We start from the raw sequence: 22,969 nt of genomic DNA, 5'->3' as shown, positions 1-22,969 counted from the left end.
ATAATGGTGATGTGTACATATTTTTTGAAGCAGAAGTTCTGGATCATAGGTTCTTCCATGACCATTAATTCTGGGACCGGTAAGGGGCGATGGGGGATTGAGAAAAACAAACATGTATATATAGAGAAAGCTGGGACCAGGTGGGACTTGGTCCTCTGGAACAGTGACCCAGAGAGAGCTTATCATGTTTATTATATAGGTTTTATCATCAAAAGTTTATTTGTGGGAAAGTTTTTGCAAAGCAGACAGCCTTGAAAGTAGTGGTCACTTGTAAGACACTGTGGTTATCTTATTAAGCCCCCAAATCTCTATCCCCAGCAGCTGGTGCTGGAGCTCAAGGTCCAGACTGATACAGCTCCATGCCTTTGTACAGAGCCTCCTCAGGCTAGGTGTCACCATAGCAACTGGGCAATCTTGACCTGCACTTTGCACAGGAAGTTCCCAGTGCAAATGCAGCCACCAGGTGGTCAGAAACCATGATCCAAGTCCCCATTCTCCACAAAGTTCTGCACGTGTTTGGCTTTAGGAGGTATTGCCTAATGTTTTCTAAATAGGTTGTACCAATTTACACTCCCAAGAGCATTGCATGAAAGCTGTGTTGTTCTATAAGGCAGGCAGAATATAATATCCCTCAAGGATGTCCAAGTCCTAATCCCCAGAGCCTGAGAATGTATTACCTTATGTGGCCTAAGGGACTTTGCATCATGATTAATGATCTAGTAATGGGGAGAGTATCCTGGTTTGTATGGATGGGCCAATGTAATCATAAATGTCCTGAAGAGTGGCAGAGAGAGGAAGAAGAGAGTCAGAGATGTGACTGGAGGAATGGTCAGAGATGCAAGGTGGCTGGCCATGAAGGCAAAGGAAGGAGCTGTGAGCCAAAGATAAATGTTTCTAGAAGCTGGAGAAGGCAATGCAAGGGATTCTTTCCCAGGCCTCCAGAAAGGAGCCCAGCTTTGCCGCCATCTTGACACAGCCCAGGGAGACCTGCCATTGACTTCTGATCCAAAGAACTGTAAAAAAAAAAAAAAAAAAAAAAAAAAAAATCCACTTGAAGCTTTAAGTTTGTATTCCATTACAAAAACAAGAGAAAACTGACAGATTCCACATCCTCACGATACTTTGTATGTGAGGATTTTTAAAAATATTTTGCTATTTTGGTGGGTGCATATGGCACCTCATCCTGGTTTTAATACACATGTCCCTGATGGAGGTGTGGTTGGGCATCTTTCATACGCCTGTTAGTCATGCAGACGTTCTCTTTTATGAGGTCCCACTGGCTTGTTGGATTGTCTGTCCTATTCTTATTGATTTATAGTATTTTATATTCTGAATATAAACTTTTTTAGTTATATGCATGACAAGTAATTTCAACTTCAGAGTGAGTGTTTTCATTCTCTAAAATAGTGTGTCTGGATAACAGAATTCCTAATTTTAATCAATTTATCTTTTTCCTTCATGGTCTGTCATATGCCTGTTTAAAAAATTGTTCTCACCAGGCATGGTGGCACATGCTTGTAATCCCAGCAGCTCAGGAGGCTGAGCAGATGGATCACAAGTTCAAAGCCAGCCTCAGAAATTTAGAAAGACCCTAAGCAACTTAGTGAGACCCTGTCTCAAAATAAAAAATAATAATGAAAAAATGTGGATGTGGGTCCATGGTCAAACATTCCTGCATTCAATCCCTGGTACCAAAAAAGAAGAAATACAAAAAAAAAAAAAAAAAAAAAAAAAAAAAAACAGAAAACTTCTCTACCTCTGAAGCCAAGACACGATCTTCTTATATTAACTTGTGAAGTTTCACTGTCTGACCTTTCAAGCTTGTATCTCCATTCATCTGGAGTTGGGTTCCTATGGGGAGTAAGGTGGGGATCGAGTTTCCTTTCCCTTTTTCTCATATAGTGCTCCACTTGACCAGCCTGATTGCTCACATGGCTCCACAGGGCTGCTTACGATTTTTTCTTGCTATTCTGCATTGCCACTACTGTCCTAAGTCACGTATCCATATGCACGTGAGCCTACGTCTGGATTCTTCACTCTGTTTTATTGGTCCATTGGTTTATGTTCACTCAAATACTGGACCCTCTCAATTGCTGTGGCTTTCTTGAAGTCCAGCCATCCTGTAAGGTGAACTCCTCCCGCTCTGCTGTCCTTCAAGACCATTGGCTGCTTTGGCCTCTATTGCCTGGCCCTTGTGTTTCCACAGGTCCAGTCAGGGCCAGATAGTTGACATTCATACCTATAAGAAAACTGCCCATGGTTTGAACAGGATGAACTGAATCTACTAATCAATTTGGAGGACAATTAACATCTTTTAAAAAGTTGAGATTTCTAATCCAGAGCCTTCATGTAGACTTATATTTTATTTAAGAACTTAATTAATTTCTCTCACTAATATTTCACAGTTTTTATGCAATGGTCCTTCATATCTTTCATCAGGTTCATTCCAAGGATGAATGAATTTATGAAATGTATATATAAAAATTTTAACAGCTTTGAGATATAAATCACCATAAATTTACCCACTTAAAGTACACAATTCAGTGGGTTTTAGAATATTCAGAGTGGAACAACCATCACATACTATTGTTAATAGCATTACATTTTAAAATTCTGCTTGTAATTATTGGTTGTTTATATTGTGGACGTACAATTGACCTTATGTCCAGCAACTTTGCTAAATTTGCCTCTGATTTTTCAACAGTCTGCAGTAGGCTACTGTGTTTTCTCTACCCACAATCATGTCTTCTGTGACGTGACATGTTTCTCAATGACAGCATAGCTATGGAAGAGGCACATTTCATGTAAGAAGACATGAGGAGATCGGACCCTCACACACTGCTGATGGGAACATAAAATGGTGTACTACTTTGGACAATAGTTGGCATTTCCTCTGTTAAAGACAGAGTTGCCAAAAAATCCAGCAACTCCACTCCTAGGTATAAGCCCAAGAGAACTGAAAGATGACATCCACAAAAAACCTCGTAGGTGGGTGTTTACTAGTCATCACACGATAGTCATAGCTATAATGATCCACCCGTCCAAATTCCCACCAACTGATGGGTGGATAAATGAAAAGTGAGACAGCCAGACAATAGAACGTGATTCCTCAATAAGGAGGAGATGGCTGACTCATGCTACCACCTGGAACACAGGAGCCATGTGACAAGCCACTACACACCATCTGAATGTTTGCATGGAGCACTCAAAGCAGTCCAGCCAACGGAGACAAGTCGCTGACTGTGACGCGGGTGTGAGTGGCAGTGGAAGGACCGCTTGTGATACCTATCTCTTTTAAAGGTTGATTGATTGCCTACATGTCAATACTCGGTGGTAAATAGAATTTTAAAATGTATTAAGGTAATGAAAATGTTCTCATATGTGATGGTTGTTCCACTCTGAATATTCTAAAACCCGGTGAATTGTGTACTTTAAGAGGGTGATTTATATCTCAAAAATTTTTATATGTATATAAATTAAAATTTTATATATACATATATAAATATGATACATATGTATGTATATATGTATGTATGTGTATGATATATATATGTATGATATGTATGTGTGTATATATAAATGTGATACATATGATCATATACAAATATGATACATGTAAATCTGTGAAACTTTATTTTTTTATTTTTTATTTTTATTTTTATTTTTTTCTTTAATTTTTATTGTTGGTTGTTCAAAACATTACATAGTTCTTGACATATCATATTTCATACTTTGATTCAAGTGGGTTATGAACTCCCATTTTTACCCCGTATGCAGAATGCAGCATCACATATGATACACGTAAATCTGTGAAACTTTAAAAAGGAGGCAAAGTTACGCTAATGTTCTTGAGTATAATCTCTGAATTTGGAGATTATGGGGGATTTAAGTTTTTCTATATACTTTCTGGATTTTCTCAGAGCATATATTTTTACAACAGGAAAAACCAGAAAAGAGTAAGTTTACAAAGATGTAGAATCCCTCCATAACCCCAAACAGGAACACCAAAATATCTTCCTAAAATCCAAAAACATGGCTGAGGTCTGGGCAGGAAAATGAAATGCGGCAAACCGTGGTTACACCAGCCAAGGGCCTTTGGTGGGAGATTGGGGTGAAGGCTCAGGATGTTCACTGGGTACGGTGAGCCGTTATCACTCAGAAAAGATAAATCTGCATCCCTGGCCTGAATAGACTGCAAATGACTTGCTAGAAAGTTGCTAGTGTGCTGCTGGAAGCGTGGGCAGTGCTTCTGGAGAGAGAGACACCAGGTCCCTCCCGGGAGGAGGAGGCTCTGGACACCCGGGAAGCTGGCTGAGGGACGATTGACGGGTGGTCCTCAACAAGACCACAGCCAGGACTGCAGCACTGGGAACTCCCCTACCTGTTACCTGACCTTTGTCAAAATGCTTTTTTGGGCCTTGGCTTCCTCTATGTAAAAAATGTTAATAGCAAAATCTGCTTCTCAGGTGTCATTAGTTAAGACAGAAAATACACAAAAGCACTTAGCATAATACCTCTACGCCCCCCTCAAAAATATTCCAAATGTGCCACATTTCAAGTGGGGGAACTGGGCAAAGGGGACACACCGAACTTCCGGGTACATTTTTGCAACTTCCTATAAACCTGTAATAATTTCAAAATAAGAAGTTAAGAAAATGTCCTAGCTCTCTTGTTTACCCATTATATATACCTCATGCTGGACCTCTTCTTACCAGAGGAAGGATCTAGGACCAGGCACACTGAAGTGAAACTGGAATAGAAGCAAAGTCCCTGGGTCCCAAGCCTGGAGTGCCTTAGTGTGTGGAGAACCTGGGGTGAGGCTTGGTCTGACCACAGAGCTCCATGGCTTTGAGCATGCATCATTTCTTTTGCTGGCTCAACCTGACTCATCCATTGGGATTCCAAATAATAAACATTTCCTCAGCACATACTCTACCAGGCCTGGTGGGAGCTCTTCCACTGGTGCTTTCTGAATCCTGAGGGATGTGTGGAGAGGTAGCCCATGCAACGCCCACTGCTTACACGACTTGGTTTTCCTAATGAGATTAAATGTGTGGAACAAACCGTAGGGGATACAGGTACCTAGGCTGGGGTGGCCACGAATTTCCTCAGGGGAGAATCCTCTGTCTCCACGAACCTGGAACATTGTGGAGAGCACTAGAGCATCCCCATGGTGGTGAGTGCTCACGCTCCTCCACACTCAGTTCACAGCTGTGGTTTCCTGGCAGGATGTGCTGCTTTGTTTAGCGCAACCTGGAACAAGGCTGCCCACCAAGGGACAGGCCTGGTGTCCTGCTGAAATTACAGGCAGCTTCTAGGGCCGGTAAGCAGAGAAGAAGCAGGTCCCCTAGGGAAACAGATGGGCAGGTCCCCTAGGGAAGCGGACGGAGTTCAATTCCTTAACTATTTTCCCCTCTCTTCTTTCCCTTCCTTTCCTTTTCTCCCTTCCTTCCTCTCTTTCTTCACCCTGCACCTCCTGCCCCCACCTTCCTTCCTCTTCTTGATAGTGGAAGCAAATGTATCTTCAGCTGATGTGAATAAAAAGAGATCAAATGTCTTGAAAATCAAAGCCAAACTTGAAAGCTTGAGGAAAGACAGATTTCATTCTGGAACATCCTCTTGACCTGGGCTTTTTGTGACAGGGGCCAGAAGAAGCAGAGGGGAGAGGATAAGAAAACTTCGAGTAGATATTTACCTTCACACAGTTCATGAAGACATAGAGGTGGCGCTAGGTAAGAGAGGGCGACTACTTTTATTTCATTTATTTTATTTTTTTGGCTGGTGGCTGGTTTTGTAAGAAGTGCTCTTTCCTACTTGGCAATGGCAGCCTATGAGGGCCACCACAGCAACCTGCTCCAAAAAACAGAGGTAAATAAAAATGAGTGTCAAAAACATTGTTCAAAAACCATTTTTATCCATTTCTCCATTTTCAGATTAATTTTCTTTTTTAAATATTTATTTATTTATTAGTTATTGGCAGACACAACATCTTTGTATGTGGTGCTGGAGGATCGAACCCGGGCCGCACGCATGCCAGGCTAGCTCGCTACCGCTTGAGCCACATCCCCAGCCCCCAGATTAATTTTCTTACTATTTAAAACACAGCTCTGCCTTTTAAATATTTTCAGCTTCAGGAATGACTATTCTGAAGGAAAAAAACGAATGCTTCATCACTGATACTGAAATTGATATGTGGGATAAGTGTCCTACCGTGTCAGGTGGGTTTTGTTGCTGATTAACAAGGTCTTCCCTTGATGCTTATCGTGTACTCACCAAGGTAGATAAGAACAAGCGTTTATTCTGCTTGATATTTGGTCTACAGTCGAGGTTCTAGCAGGTCGTACTCCTTTGTATGTTGTGTTTGAAGATCTAATTTCTAATTGTAAGTCTCCTGGGCAGCTAATCAGAGTTTTACTGTCATTTGGAAGAGGACTTATTCTTAAAAATTCAGGCCTTGGGTTGGGGATGTGGCTCAAGTGGTAACGCACTCGCCTGGCATGCGGGGGGCACTGGGTTCAATCCTCAGCACCACATACAAATAAAATAAAGATGTTGTGTCTGCCGAAAACTAAAAATAGATATTAAAAAATTCTCTCTCTCTCTCTCTCTTTTAAAAAAAAATCAGGGCTTACTGGCCACAGAATTAGATAATATATTTTTTAAAAATATTTTATAGATTTTATACTTGGACATCATGCCTTTATTTCACTCATTTATTTTTTTATGTGGTGCTGAGGGTCGAACCCAGGGTCCCGTGTGTGCGAGACGAGCGCTCTACCGCTGAGCCACAGCCCCAGCCCCAATACATTTTTAAAAAATATTTGTTAGTTGTTGTTGGACACAATACCTTTATTTTATTTATTTTACGTGGTGCTGAGGATCGAACCCAGGGCCTCTAACGTGCTAGGCAAGCGCTGTACTGCTGAGTCATAACCCCAGCCCAGATAATACATTTAAAAAAAAATTTACTTATGACACTCTCCCTACTTTACAGATTTCTATGTCAGAGCAGGGTAAGAATTCCTGTAACCTAGGGGCTTGGGAGGCTGAGGCAGGAGGATCTCAAGTTCAAAGCCAGCCGGGGCAACTTGGCAAAATCTGGTACCCCTTGGGAAAAAAAAAAAAAGAAAAAGAAAGGGCTGGGAGTGTATCTCAGTGGTAGAGCACCCTTGAGTTTGATCCTAGTATTAGAAAAAAAAAAAAAAAAAAGAAAGAAAGAAAGAAAAGAATTTCAACCTCATACTGTGCCCTGACCATTAACAAAACAGGGCATGCGATAACACTGTTGACTACACTGTATGTGAAACTAGGTTAAAGGTACACAGGATAATGATTGCTATTATTTGCTTAAATGTAATTTTTTTTTTTTTTTTTGGTACTGGGGATTGAACTCAGGAACACTTCACCACTGAGCCATATCCCCAGCCCTTTTTTCTATTTTATTTAGAGACAGGATCTCCTTGAGTTAATTAAGGCCTTGCTAAGTTGCTAAAACTGGCTTTGAACCTGCAATCCTCCTGTTTCAGCCTCCTAAACCCCCAGGGATTACAGGTGTGTGCTACTGTGCCCAGCTCAAATATAATTTTTATAAGGAAGGAATAAAGTACATGTTATAGAGATAAAGCCATTTATCTGTGAGAAAGCAGTAAAGAGTGAGAGGGCGTGTGCTGAACTCACTGATATTACTAACCACACTGGGTCAGGGACCTATGGCACTGCGCGACTCAGCTAGGATGGCAATGGAACACAGAGCTTTCAAGGGACAGGGAAGTAACCCCTGTTTTCTGCCTTTGCTGCCCCCTTACTGGAGGTCACCAAGGCCAGACTTGCTGAGGCCTAGCTCCCACAGCAGAGCCAGCCACCCCTCATCCTGGGCTAGCACTTGGCACAGAGTTTCTATTTTCTCTTGATCACTGAGAATTCTAAGTCTGGCTTAGCTGGGGAGAATATCAAGACTGTGTGGTGGTCTCCTGACCACCTAGTGGCTGAAGCAGAGTAGGCTGTGGAGTTTGTGTTATGCAAGATCACTAGGTAGTGTCAAGAGCCAGGTGGCCTCTCTTTCTCCCTGGCCTCTCCTAGGTAGCAGAGAACTCTCAGGAATTGAGTCCTCCTCCGCTGGCTGCTGTGGACAGTTCCTGAATTTCCAAGTCCTTGCCATTTTGAGTTAGCGTCAGCTGAATTCAATAAGGGCATTCTGTAAGGAAGGAGAGAAATATGAAAGTTTGGCCTTTAATTTTAATTATTCTGTACTTGGAGTTGAGTCCATTTTCATTTTTATCACTCTGAACTTTTATACCATACAATCTGTGTTCTATCTTGCGACAGCTGAGAGGAAATCTTTTGAAATAGCTGTGCGGAACCCCTTTTTTATTAGATTTTTATGCATTTCGGAGGATCTGGTTCCTTAGTATCTGATGCCTCAATGCCACTAAATGCCAATGCACTGTCCTTAGTTAAGGCTACAGTGCAGAAAAGCGCACACTGATGATTTAGAATTCTCTCTTTTAAGAGAAAAGGCCCCCTGAAGGGCGGGCAGGGTTTTGTGCCCCACTCTGGCGGAGTACCATTTTGGAAACCTCCGGAGCCGGATTTAGACTAGAGTCAAAGAAAGGGCAGTGAAAAGGAGTCAGCAAACCTGGCTTTAGCCTACTTTGTGCCACTAAGTGTAAGCCAGTCGCTTAGCTTAGCTCCTTTAAAAATAATAAAGTGTAGGACACAGGTTTCAGCTGAGAAAGTGCTGCCAAAATGACTTAAAAGACCAAAAAAAAAAAAAAAAAAGCGAATCACAGCTCCATGCATGCGCATCCCCGGGACAGCAGAGGTGAGCAGGTTCGCGGGGCCCACGGGCAGCACTGGGCAGCACGCCTGCGCTCTCCCGCAGGCCTGGCGGACGCGTGCGGCAGGGCCTCAAGGACCCAGGCTCAGTAGGGAGACCGAGGAAGGGGGCTCCGGAGGGCAGGGAGCTGGGGTGGCCGGGGAGGGGCTCCGCGGGGAGGGGCCGGCTGGCGGAGGAGTCGGGGGAGGACTAACAGGGCGGCGCCTCCTCGGCCCGCAGACCGAAGCCGCCCGGGAGCCGCCGCAGGGCCCAGGGACGGCGCGGCCGTGACCCAACAAAGCCCGCGCGGCGGGGCGCGGGGCAGCGGGCGGAGGGCGCGCACGCCGGGCGGCAGCTCGCGCGCTCGCAGCTGTGCGCGCGCTGCCAGGCCAAGGGTGCGCGCCGCCGCCGGCGGGAGCGAGCGAGCGGGAGCGCGCACACAAGCGCGAGCGGGCGGGAGGCGGCGGCGCGGCGTCCCGAGCCCGAGCCCGCCCCGCGCGCCGTCCCCGCCGCCGCCTGGCTGCCCGCGCCCACCGGCTCCGGCTCGCGCCGCCGCGTCGCGGGCCCCGGGCGGCCGCGGAGCGAGCAAGATGGCGGGTACGTGCCGGCGGGCGGGCGGGTCCCGGGGCCGCGGCCGGGGGCGGGCGGCGGGCGGCGCTGACCGGCTTCTCTCTCCTCGCAGACCTCTCGCTGCTCCAGGAGGACCTGCCGGAGGACGCGGACGCGTGTGAGTGGCGCGGCCCGCGGGGACGGGGAGCGCGGCGGGCGGCCGGCGGGCGGGAGGGGACGCGGGGGGACGTGGGGTGGCGGGGACGGCGGCGGGGACGCGGGGACCGCGGGGGACTGGGACGCCGGGGCGGCGGCGGGAGACGGGAGACGCCGCGCTCGCTTCCGTCCGCCGCGGCCGGCGCCGCCTCCCCGCCGCCGCCGCCTCAGCCTGGGCCGGGCCTGGAGCGCGGCCTGGCCCTGTCGCCCGCAGCGCGGCCTGGCCCGGTCGCCGTCCCCTCAGGGCTCGGGCTTGAGGGTGGCTTTCCGTGTGGGGAGGGTCCGGGTCCCGACGCGGCTTCCGGGCCACGGCGGAGCCGGCCGAGGGCGCCGCCGCCCTTCTTGCTCTCCGAGCCGCGCGACGTGTCCGGATTGATGACAGCGGGGACAAAGAAGGGCCGGCCGCGCTGTCGCAGGGCGTTCTAGTTGCCGTCGAGGTCCGCGACAGATGGGGGCCAGGGGACGCCCGGCGTCGCCGTGCGGGTCCCCGAGGCCGCGCCCGCACCGAGGCCAAAGAGGTCGCCGTCCTGCCGCGCCCTCGGTGCCCGGGTCGGCCCTGCCCTTCCTGGGCTTCCCTGGCCTCCGTTAGCCGTGGCTCCTGAGTCTCTGGTTGTCAAAGTGCGGTAAGGGAGAGCTTTACGGTCTAGAGAGACCCCAGCAAAGAGTTGGTTTTTTTTTTTTTTTTTTTTTTTTTTGAAGAAAGGGAATCCTATCCGAACATCCCGTGCTAAGCCGCTGGTGGGTGGGCCTTTCCCTGATGGCCTCTTACAGGGAGCGGAGGGACCCGTCCCGGTGCTGTTCTCCCTGGTCACTCACCTGCGGGTGAGCCCAGGCAGATATGCTCTCAGGTATCATGCAAGGTGGGGACTGGAGAGGGGGCCCGCGTTATGTTGCCTCAAGACAGGGCTTTTTAGTCTCGTGTTGAAACCTTATAAGTGAAAGATTCATTCATTCAACAGGTATTTAAGACAGACACTAGCGAGAACTTCCCAGTGTTCATTTGACCTCAGGGGTCATGGTCATGCACCCTTTGAAGGATGAGGTGCAGTTCCGCCTGGCCTAGAGGGGAAGGCTGTCCTGGGAAACATGGGCCCTGAACAGGATGGCCACGGCCTGAGCCCCTAGTGGTTTACAAACAGTTGTCAGGAAGGCCCCAGAGGCTGTGCAGTGACCACACAGACTAGAGCCGGACAGCCTTGTTGCAGTCTGAGCTGTGCTACTTTGGGCAGACTGGGCAGCTCAGGCAACCTCACTGTACTTAGATTTCACTCTTGTAAGTGGGCATGATAAATATCCCCTACTTTGTAAGAGTCCTCATGACAGGACTGGACTTAACGCCTTTGGCACTTAGAACTACCTGGGTAAATAGCGACTCTTGTGTTTGCCATTCTGAGTAAAGAGCAAGGTTAGCATAGAGGAAAAGCAGAGAAGGAGTTACTGATGTCAAACTTAACAGAATTGATATAAATGCTGCCACAGCTTTTACTGAACTTTTTTTAGGTTCTGTTTTATGTTCACTTTAATTCAGGATAAAAATTTAGGTATTTGTTGGAAGGCACCAATTATTTGCATATTTACAATTGTGTTGAAAATTGTTTTAGAGAAATTGCTCATTTTTCTCAGTTGCTAAAGTTCTTACAGGTAATACCTTTACCCAGAATACTCAGGGGCAGAGGATCTTTGAGCCTAAGGCGGTTTACAGGACTCCTTGCCTCCTGTTGTGAAGGGATAGAAAGAGGCCATAGTGTCTACATAGAGGGCACGATGGTTGGTAAGGGGATAAAACAGCTTGGGAACCCAGAGGAGCCATAGAAAGCAGAGGCGGAGAGTGGAGTTGGCTTCGAGCCCGTGGGTGAGTTTCTCTCCGCCAGTGCCAGCGGGGAGGCCAGCCTCCAAGGTAGCATGTGTTTCACTCTTCCATCCAGCCAGGCCTGGTCTAAGTTGACCCTTCAATTGGAAAGAAATGATTGTCTGATCCAGTTCTAGAGCCTGGTCACCTGCCTTAAATGCAAGTGGAAGAGAACACTTCTGTTGTACAGGTCACTGTAGCTGTGGATCTCAAAAGGACATGGTGGAGTCCAGATCTTGACAGGGGAAGCATTGCTAGGCCTGAGTTAGCCTCAGGTCAGGTGTTTTGATTTGTTTCTAAAGTCTCTAAAGTCTGGAGTGGGGAAGAGGGTTGGTTAAAGACTGGCTTGGTTGATAGCTGTGAAGAAAAAAGTCCCCCAATCCTAAGAAGCAAAAAATGGATGTATTGTATTATATAGCAAAAAGCCATGAAGTTTTGTTTTGTTTTTTTGTGGTTTGGTGGTACTGGAAATGGAACTCCACCTCACAGGTGTAGGCAAATGCTGTACCACTGAACTATATCCCCAGCCTCCAAAAAGCCATAAAGGTTAAGTAATATTATCATTAGGCATAGTAAAATTAAGTTTTTTTTAAGTTGAAAAGTGATATTTTTCACTGAGGGTATGGCTCAGTGGTAGAGCACTAGCCTACCATGCTTGAGACCCTGGGTATTCAGTTCTTAGCACCGAAGAAAAACAACAAATGAAACAAAACAAAACAAAACAAAACAAAACAAAACAAAAAACCCAAAACCCTAAAGTGATTATTTTCAGTACTGTATCATGAAATGTACTTTGAATTTCAAAGTGAAAGCAGGCCAGAGACTTCATTTAAGTACATGTCTCAGCAAATTTCAATGTTGAATAAAATGTCATTTTTATGATTTTTGTTCCTTGAATAATAGGAAGCAATACAAATTTGTAGATAGACTTTTAAGAAAAGATACTCAAATTTCTATTGTCAGCTTTTCAAAATTCAATTTCAGTTTATATTGAAGTTGCTAGATGTCTAAAGTGATAGAGCTAGGACTTAACATACAGTAAGATTTGATGAGCTGATGTTTATAAAATAATCTCATTAAAGGAGTCTGATTAAAATTAAAACTTTAGAAGAATGGTCGTATTAACACTTAGTAGTTATGGAGACTTTCAAGCACAGATTATTTTTTCCCGCCATCTTGTGATGTATAGACTGTGGTATTCTAATATTGGTAAATACGTCAATTAATACCCAAAGGGACTACAATATTTTCTCAAGGAACAAAACTCCTAAATTCCGATGATTGTAATCCAGGCCTTCTGATTTTAAATATTGTATCTAAAATATTATCTCTTCTCAAGTTTCACATTTTACAACATTGAGCAGCCCAAACCTATCACATAGGCAGTTTGCTTGAGGCCATATTTTAAAGGCCCTTATGAAGTATTCCAAGGTGCTGTGTGGGGTTTAGTTTAGTTACCTAGAGAGAAGAGAGTCGATGGAGGTTGGGAATAATACAGCTTATTTAGTCCTTCTTAACTTTTATGTTAGAGTAACTAGGCATGATGTTGATGAGCTTTTGAAGCTGTATTATGGAACATGCCATCCCACAGACTGTTTTATTGTTGAAGTTTTGGAATCTCTTTATATTGCTCTGATTTTCTTGTTTGAGGGCAATGTTGGAGTACAGGAATGACAAATCCCGTGGTCATTACCTTCAGTAATGACAAATTACTGAAGGTCACTGCTCTGATCCAGTGCCTGGTCTTTAGCCCTCTAGCTACTCCTTGCACCCCCCCAGGGATTGAACTCAGGGGCACTCAACCAGAGTCATATCCCATTCTCTTTTTGTATTTTATTTAGAGACAGGGTCTCACTGAGTTGCTTAGGGCCTCGCCAAGTTGCTGAGGCTGGCTTTTGAACTTATGATCCTCCTGTCTCAGCCTCCTGAGTCCCTGGGATTACAGGCCTGCGCCAGTGTGCCTGGCTAGCCCTCCAGCTACTTTTAGAAAACAGTTCCAAAAAACTTCCTACAGTCCTTGCCACTGGGGGAGCTGAGAAGTAGAAAAACGTAACTGTGTCCAGTAGTGGCCAGAGAATCACCAAAACTCCCAGAGGTGCTCTTGAGCATGATGATGTTTAGGTATTCTTAAGCAGGGATTTGAGAGAGTGAGCAATGAGACTTGGTGACATGTTTTGTTTGCTGCTAAAAGATGAGACAGGAGAAGTCTTAGAGGTAACATGATTGATGGCCTAGGAAAGAGTGCTCTAAAAATGGTCTAGTGGTGGTGGGGGCTGGAGCTAGGCTCAAGTGGTAGAGCACTTGCCTTTCCCATGTGAGGCACTGGGTTCCTTCCTCAGAACCACATAAAAATAAATAAAGTTATTGGGTTCATCTTCACCTAAAAAAAAAATTTAAAAATGGTTTAGTGGTGGCCATCTGTGTATAAAATCATTAATGATGCTTTAAAGGGCTAATAAATAATTCCTGACATAAAATTTTTAAAAAAGTGTGGGGGGGGGAAACTTTTATAACTATACATGGGTTTGTAGCTATATAACCAAAAACAACAAAGAAAATACCGAAACTAAACGTAGAGTTTTTGTTCTTACCTGTGAATGATCAATCTTGTAGGTGAAGTTCAGAAGTCGCCACATTTCTTTGGTTACTGGTTTATTATTTCTGGTTCTTTTGCCTCAGTCTTTCATCAAAACAGAGAATTTGTATTTTTTTTAATTAAACTGATATTACCTTATATCTACATTTACATTAACCTTTCTTCTTTTTTTCTTTTATTTTGCAGTATTGAGAATTGAACCCAGGGGTGCTCTACTGTTGAGCTACAACATATCCCCAGTCCTTTTTAATTTTTATTTTGAGTCAGGGATTTGCTAAATTGTGATCTTCCCATCTCAGCCTCCCAGGTAGCTAGGGTTACAGGCATGTACCAGCTTACCTGGCTACATCTTTTTTTTTTTTTTTTTAATTGCTGTAAATGGATTTTTTTTCTCTTGATGGTGAAGAATTTTTGCTGTCAGCTATGGGTTAGAAGTCCCTCAGCTTGAGCTAGAATTTTGCTTTGCTTTTCCCTTGTATCTGAGAATGACCCAAATGTAATGTCGGACGCACAAAGGAGGTTGACACATGGCTTTTGGACCTGCGCAGTGAAAGATCAGTATTCCTTATAGCTTCTTAGGAGGGCCTGGTACCTGCCTGCTTTCAGCAGAGGTCCTTGAGTGGGCTGATTACCTGACCGTTCTTCCTCCCACAGTCGTGTCCTGACTCTGCTGTCTTCAGTGTCTTGGCTTCTTAGCTCCCTGGACTTGGGAACAAGCTTGATGGCTGGCCTGATTGATACCAAGATTGGCGGTGAGCGTCTTCCAGGCAGTAATTGTGGCGCTATCGCAGTCTGGGTCTGTGGAAGGAAAAGGCACTGGCTTTTTAGACCTTTAGACCTGGGAGTCACATTCTGGCCCTGCTGTGTAATCTCTTATAATCCTGAACAAGGTGCTTAATGTTCCCCAGCTGTTTTATGTCATGAAATGTTGATGGATTTTGGATTGGCTCTGGTTTTTGACTATTACAGATCAAGCTGCTGTACACATTTCATGTCCAGTTTTTTACGTAGATGTGTGTGTTCCTTCTCTTGGGTTTGTATCCAGGAGTATCTTAGGAAGTTGTCCGACTGTTTCCATGATGGTTACGCCAGGTTCCATCCGCAGGGCAGTGTGTGCAGGTCCTCCCTCCCTGGCCGCTCTCTCCGGCAGCCTTCATTCCAGCCCTTCTGCTCAGTGCAAGGTTTCTTTGAGGTTTGAATTTGCTTCTCATTAATGGCTAATGATGCCTGTCTTCTCATGTGCTCATTTGCTGTCTGTTGCTTTGGTAAAGTGCCTTTCCACATCTTTAGCTCCTGGTTTTGTTGGAACACCTTCCCAAGTTTTAGAGTTGTTAATATATCCAGATACAAGCCCTTTCTCAGATACTCAGACAAGTTCCATATCTGCGACTTGTCTTTTCATTGTTTTAATGGTGCAGTTAGAAGAGCAGAAGTTTTGAGTTTTCTGTTTTAATTTATTGTTTTATCACAGAGGTCCTTTATTAGGCTGAGAAGTTTCCCTGACTTTGTTGTAGCTTAAGGAAAGTAGGAATGGGTGTTAGATTTTGTTGAGTACTTTATTCTATGTTTATTAAGAGGATTCGATGTGGTTTTTTTTCTCTTTTAGTTTTTCAGTTTGATGAGTTACAGTGGCTTTTTGAATAAGTATTATTAATTATTCATCAGCCACCACAGCAGGTACAGCATCCTGTGCATACCCACCCCGCAACGCTGCAGCTTCATTCAGCCCTCAAACATGAACTTTCAGGGGAAAGAAGAGGCAGGTAGGGTGATCATGCCAAAATGTTACTGCTAGGATCTGAATTTAAATTAAGATTCATTATCATCTTTTCTTTAAATATAAAATTTGTTTTGGTAGAAATAACTCATTTTTTTCAAGACTTTATTTATTGGGGATTGATGGTAATTTGGTCCTGAATAGTTCAAATTTTATATTTGAACTACTAGGGAAGAAAGGGTTTATGTGGTGGCACATACCTGTAATCCCCAGAAACCTGGGAGGTTGATGCAGGAGGTTCACAAGTTCAAGGCCAGCCTGGCAACTTAGCAAGACCCTGTCTCAAAATAAAAAATAGAAAGGGCTGGGGATGTAGCTCAATGATAAAGTGCCCTCGGTTCAATCTCCAGAACAATAATAATAAAAAGGTAAAGAAGAAAGAGTCTTTGTAACCAAAATGATTGGATTTTTAAGACTATAAGGAAACCATTCTCTCTGAAGGGAACGAAGGACATGCTTGTAAAATCCACACGTACAGGCCTTTGATAGGCTGCATACTTCTGTATCACAAGGTTTAGAAAACATGACCTTGGTAACCAGTTGGAAAATAAACATGCCACTGCCCTTTATATTTACTTATTGTATGTTTGTCCCTCAGAATCTATCAGGATTGTTTCCAGGACCCCCTTGGATACCAAGTCTGTGAATGCTCAGGCCCCTTTTATCAAATGCCAGATTTGCCCATTATCTGTGCACATCCTCCTGTATGACTTCAATCATTTCCAGATGACTTACGATGCCCAGTACAATGTAAATGCTATGTAAATAGTTGTTAGGCTGTATTATTTGGGAAATAATGAAATCTGTGTGGTTTAGTACATAGGCCAGTTTTTTTTTGTTTGTTTTTAGTACTTTGGATCTGAGGTCGACTTAATATTTGACTAAATCATACTTCAGAACATCTGGACAAGGAGGTAAACTATACCGCAGGAAACTATTTTGTGAGGCAGAGGCAGGAGGATCGCAAGTTCAAGACCAGCCTCAGCAACTTAGCAAGGTCCTGTCTCAAAATAAAAAAATAAAAAGGATATGGCTCAGTTGTTAAGTGTCCTGAGTTCAATAAAAAAAAAAAAAAAAAGATTCCTGCTATAAATTTACTTGTGAGATTGAACATAAAGGACAATTTTGTACTTATAAAGATAATTTCTAAGGATTTAGTAACTTTTAGCATTTATATTTGAAGGAAGGAATTCCAGTAAACATTATTTGTTCCAAAGTACAAACTAAATTTGACATGCCTGTTGCTTAAGGCTGTGTTTGGTGAGGACTGAACTGGTCTTCACATTTTTGTCTTTTCTATTAATTTTTCTTCCCCCAGCAAAGACTCAATTGGGTCTCTGCTACAACACTAGACCAGCGTTGGAAAGTTCTATAAAGGGACAGAGAATGAATAGTTCAGTTTTGTGGGCCACATGGTTTCTGTTGTAACTACTCAGATCTGCCGAATGGCCAGAGCAGCTCTGGGCAGTATGTAAATGAGTAGCCTGCGTGTCTTCTGGTCAGACTTTATTCACAAGAACAGGAGGCCAGCTGTCCTGCTGTCCGAGATCTACCTGCTCTCCCTATACTGGAGAATCCAGGCCTCCGCGTTTCATTTTACCCACAGCACATTGCCCGGCAAACAGTGAACTTTCAGTACACATTTGCTTCAATGAATCTTGTTTTTTTCTGGCCACATTAGGTAAGGCCATAAACTTAATTTTAAATAATGAAATTTTAATTTTTTAAAAATGTATTCACTTATTTTGGCAGTTCCAGGGGTTGGCACCAGGGCCTCGCTTGCTAGGTGAGCACTGTTCCACTGAAGTACATCCCCAGTCTTAGGTTTTCCCTCAGTTGCCCTGGCTGGCCTTGAACTTAAGGTCCCCCTGCATCAGCCTCCTGAGGAGCCTGATGACGGGCCTGTGCCACCACGCCTGGCTCATACTGATACGTTTGAAGTCCACTGGGTTTATGTGTTTCCTCCAGATTTGATTTAGGCTGTGCCTCTTTTCACTTTTTGACAGCACAGGTATAAGTGTTGTAGTTGTTTCTCAGTAGTCTCCCTTGGTCAGAGGCACTAAGTCTGCTTCTCTGTTACTGGCGATGTTGAGGTGATGTATGCCACCCTTCTCCCCTGTGAAGGTTCCAACACTGGGGACTACCCTGTTCCTACAGTGAATCTTGCCCCAGTCCTTCTGCTTTGCAGGAGAGCTTGTCCTTCCTCCCTATTCATTTCTTGGTGTGTTTATTTGTAAAGACTTCAGAAAGAGAACATTTGATGGATTGATTGTGGTCTTATTAGTATCAAGGCAAAAAAATTGAAGGGGAGGACAGAACCTCAACCTTTTCCTGTTTGATAGGATATCATCAGCCATTATGTGGGGGATAAAAGGGTGTTCTGATCAAGCATGGTGAAAGTGACGTGTACAGATTCCTCGGTTTCCTTCGGTGTGGTACTTGTCAAAGGCATAATGTGCTGATGCACTTGTGAGTGACAGGAGGGTTAAAGTGTGTTAGAGAGACCCTGACTCTCCCAGCACCTCTGTGGGCATCTTCCATTGATATTAAATGAATCTGCTGCCTTTGTAATAAACATTAAATTGGGGGTTTTTAGGGAATTGTGTTGAGGAGTGGGTTAGTGGTGGCAGAAGAAAAAGAGAAAATAAACTAAACACTGCTGTGGCTGGCAAAGTAAACCTCAAGGGCTCTCAAGGCTGCAGGAATGCAGAGGGAAAGTCTTTTTTTTTTTCAAAGAGAGAGAGAGAGAAATTTTAATATTTATTTTTTAGTTTTCGGCAGATACAACATCTTTGTTTGTATGTGGTGCTGAGGATCGAACCCCGGCCGCACGCGTGCTAGGCGAGCACGCTACCGCTTGAGCCACATCCCCAGCCCCAGAGGAAAAGTCTTAATTGGAGTAGGAATGTCCTGTGAGGTATTTGTAATAGGTACATTTAAACAGAAGAGGCTAGAGCAGCCAGAGCAGGACGGATGACACCACACAAAGCCAGAAGGCAGTTGACGCCAGCAGGAGAGAGAGCTTGAGGAGGCCTGTCCTACTGGGCCAGTGGGTGGGATGGAGGGCTGGGGAGTGCAGGAATGTGGGAGTGAGTGGGGTTGGCATGAGGAGCGCCTGGGGATGGGTGGAGCAGGCACTTGCTGTCCTAGGACAGTGGTCTCTAAACATTACCGCATGTTTCCTAAACCATCTGAAAACTCTGTGTCACACATACATTGTCAAGTTGATACCCAGGATTTTCCAAGGTTATATTCACAAAGGATGTAATTTTCAGTGTATTTCAAATATTGATATTGTAAAAATAACAGTAGTGTCCCTTTGAAACGGGATGTAAACTCCAGAGCGGGTTCAGGCACATTTCTGCCTACCTTGTTTACCGTCCCCAGCACACTCCCTGCTTTGCCACCTCCCGTTGTTCTCTTTCTTCTTGACCCCTTCCCACCTACTCACACTCTGACCCTAATCTGCTTAGGCTGAGATTTGTGACTGCCTACCATGTTTATTTGTACCAAAAATAAGTATACAGAGGAAAATTTAACATTTGAATGTCCTTGTAGCTATTGAACTTAAAATTTCTTTTTATTAAGCTTCCATTACTACTAAGTTGATCATCCAGAACATATACAAATTACACATAATTTTGTTGAAAGCAAAATTTTATTGAAAAGTCATCTAATGGATAAGATTTCTAAAAAATTAATTATGAATTGATAGATGAATAGGATTTACTGTTTAGAATGAGACAATATTTAGCATCAGTTTTTAACTTCACATTTTAAGGGTTATAAGCACTGGGAAATTGTATTGATATAAATAATGTGATGGGAATGGGAAGGGCTTTTTTGAACTTCTAACTTTGGTGAATAATAATTTTGAGAAGAGACTCACATAAGAGGGATCCTAGCAGTTTGGGAGGCCAAAACAGAGGGATTACAAGTTCAGAACCAGCCTTGGCAACTTCTCAAGACCCTGTCTCAAAACATTTTTAGAAAGGTTGGGCACTGTGGTGCACTCCTGTAATCCCAGTAGCTTGGGAGGCTGAAGCAGGAGGATCATGGGTTCAGGTCAGCCTCAGCAACTTAGTGAGGCCCTTAGCAACGCAAGCAAGACCCTGTCTCTAAATAAAACATAAAAGGAGACTGAAGATTTGGCTCAGCAGTTAAGCACCCCTGGGCTCAATCCTTAGTACCAAAAAAAAAGACAACCCAAAATGTAGCTCACAGATAGAGCACTTTTAGGTTCATCTCCCACCCACCCACATACCCACACATAGGAGCAAGAGAGAACGGGGCAGAGTAGAGCTGTCTTGGCACCTTTGCGCAGTTGCTTCAAGGACCAGTAGCTTGGGCTATAAGTTCAGTGTGACAGAAAAAAGCCCCGTGCCCTCTGTTGCTCCAAGTGTAGCATAGATGGCAGTGTTCATGAGTGCTGTGCCCATTTTTCATGTCACCTCTGTAGCACTGTTTCTGTAGTTGAGTCAGAAATAGTGGATGAAGTAGGTGAGACGTAAGAGCCGTAAGTGTTGGACAAAAGCCTGTCATGCCAGATGAGGAGACTGCAGGGACTGAAGCTGTGAGGGCAGACCCCTTTGGCACCCGTGCTCCTCTTGCTCCTAAGCACATGCACCATTATTAGTGAGATGGGGCAAGTGTCCCATTTTCTCCTTTGTTCTCATGGTAGCTGGCATCCCTTCTCCCCCACTTGGCATTGTGGAGTACACAAAGTGTGTGTGTGGTAGGAAGGAAAGTGGATTTGTTGACGCAGCTCTGGGCACTTTTAACAGAATGGATTGGAACCATCTTCTAAAAGAACTCTTAAGATTTAAGAATGGTGGATTGAAATTTTTCACTGAGTGAGCATAGCACCAGTTTGAATTTGTCATCTATCTGGACACGTTTGGCAAGGGAGAGAAAGAGGCAGGCTCATGCAGAGCTGTGGTGCTGCTGATGGTGTGTGTTCCGCGGGGGTGGGAGGGTGGTGGGGGAATCAGGCCTTCCTGAGGTCCTGCCTTCCGCCCTCTGCTGCTTGGCAGGGCTATTGGAAAGGAGTGTTGGGAAATGAGGCCTGGAATCCTTTTGGAATGTGGTGGAAAGACAGTCATCTGGCTTGGAAAATACATGATCTTTGTTTAATTTTTAAAAAATAAGAGCTGAAGGGAAGGGGAGGGGAGTTAGGATCAGGAAGGACAATGGAATCAATCTGATAACTTTCCTGTGTACATATATGAATCCACCACAGTGGATCACCATCATTTATATCCACAAGACTAGGATCCTAGTTAGAATAAGATATAAGATATCAAGCAAGATCCTTCAGGCTTGTATTAATGTATCAAAATAGATTCTACTGTCTTGTGTAACTAAAAAGAACAAATAAAAATAATGCAACTGAAAAAAGTGATGATTTTAGTGAAATTTTATCTTAGTTGAATACATGTGTTATCCAGAATTGTCTATTGCTCAAAAAAGGTTGACATTAGTTAAGTTGTTGCTTAGAAAAAATCTATACCAACTTGTATAGGGAATGTTAAAAAAGAAAGAAAAAAAAATCTATACCAAATTCCTTGTAATTTTTCAAACATGAAATGGTTCTCCTCGACTCTATCTTGGACTTTCTCTGTTTAGAATGTTTTCCTCCTGCCCTCTGTCCTGCTTGGTAAGCTCTAGTGTATCTTCCAAGAATTGTCTTGACTTGGAAACCTTCTCTAACTCAGTATTCATTTTAATTCCTCTGTTGGCTTTCTAGTTATACTTCTTGCATGTTTTAGAGATTAGTCCTAAAATTGCAATCTGCATCTCTAATTCATTGAAATTAACATGTACTTTGAATAAGCTGCAGGGACCTTACTGCAAATGGTGTCTTCCCTCTGTGCTACACAGGGCTTCCTTCCTTCCTTAAGGCATGTGTGCTGCAGAGTTTTTTCAGTGGTGACGATAGTTTTTTAATTGCTTATTTCTGAATTTCTCTTTGTAACCTGGGGCAGATGTTTGATTGAGGCTGGGTAAGACTTACAGGTACATTCTGTAGCAGTGGTGATCAAAGCCTGTGGACTCCATAGGGATGAGGTCCATAGTCTTAGTCAGCTTGACCTAGGACAGGAAGGATGTCAAGCCAGGGTGATTCTGTGATTCTGTGGATATTGGCAGGGGCAATGTATCGGGAAGTAGAAGTAGACCTTTGTCACCAGGGTCTGTGCCAGAGTGGAACGCTCCTGTATAGAAGAGTGGTCAACCATGATTGACAGACTGTGACAAAAAGGTTGAAGCAAAGCACGATTCTGTTACATCTAGGAGTGTGTTTCTCAAATGTAGTTGAGCAGTTCACATTTGAATTTAATGGGGTATTTATTAAAAATAAATGCTCAGGGCCTCATTGTGAAGCCACACTCAGTGTGTGGGTCTCAGAATCTGCATTTAAACACAGTGATGCTGACAGTGGTTGCTGGAGGCGGCTTCCCCACTGCCACCCCCCCCCCCCCCCCGGCTTATGACCAGAATCAGTGTTATTAATGTTTGTCTTTAACACATGTGAGACTCTGATGAAACAATTTGGTCATAGTCATAGAATTCTAGAGCCTGCATAAAGGTGCCTTTGACGTCATGCTGGCTCCACAGTCTTAGGTACAAAGGAGGAAACTTACCTGAATGAGTGTGTCTGAGTGGCCTTTACAACTCTGATTCGTAATGCTGGTACTTTGCTGTGAGTTGCAGATCAGAAGCTGTGTAAAATTTACCGTAAGTAATGATGAACACAGTTAGGGGTTATTCATAACCCAGTGTGACAATCACTGTTTTTTCATTGGGGTATTTAGACCATTTGCACTTAATGCTAAGGTTGGGCTTAAATCTCTCATCTTGCTCCCCTGTTTGTCCCTCTCTTGCTTCTTTATCCTTTTTTTTCTTTTGGGTTGAGTTTTTACAGTCGTTATTGACTGGTTAGCTGTTGTCTTTGTTGATTTTGTTTGGAGTTTGTGACTGGCACAGGTCCTTAACTTGCCCGTCTGCCTTCCCGGGGCACTGTTCTTCACAGAGGCGAATGGCGCTCTGCTTCACCCCCCTGCTGCCCTTCCCCTGCTGGAGCTGCTTTACCTCCACTGGCCTTGAGCTCCACAGGGCATTTCTATCTGTTTACTTGAGAGTACATATTTTTGCCTTAAATGCTTATCT

At 44.2% G+C, this 22,969-nt stretch overlaps 1 protein-coding gene across 5 annotated transcripts in view; it reads left to right on the top strand.

Annotated features, from left to right (window-relative positions):
- The first annotated feature begins 9,280 nt into the window (after positions 1-9,280).
- PPP4R1 (protein phosphatase 4 regulatory subunit 1) overlaps positions 9,281-22,969 on the top strand; it is a 50,606-nt gene continuing 36,917 nt past the window's right edge. For 2 of the 5 annotated variants that reach the window (XM_081263573.1, XM_081263572.1), the window contains exons 1-2: positions 9,281-9,412; positions 9,498-9,542. In XM_081263573.1, coding sequence (XP_081119699.1) covers positions 9,406-9,412; positions 9,498-9,542 — 52 coding nt within the window. In that variant the 5' untranslated portion in view covers positions 9,281-9,405. Of the gene's footprint in view, positions 9,413-9,497; positions 9,543-9,614; positions 10,204-22,969 lie in introns of those variants that run through there. The other 3 variants (XM_081263576.1, XM_081263575.1, XM_081263577.1) reach the window with 2 other exon arrangements.

The sequence above is a fragment of the Spermophilus citellus genome (genome assembly GCF_964194105.1).
Source record: "Spermophilus citellus genome assembly, chromosome: 12".
Lineage (NCBI taxonomy): Eukaryota > Metazoa > Chordata > Mammalia > Rodentia > Sciuridae > Spermophilus > Spermophilus citellus.
Note: the sequence above shows the minus strand (reverse complement) of the source record. Positions and strands in the feature narration are given on the sequence as shown.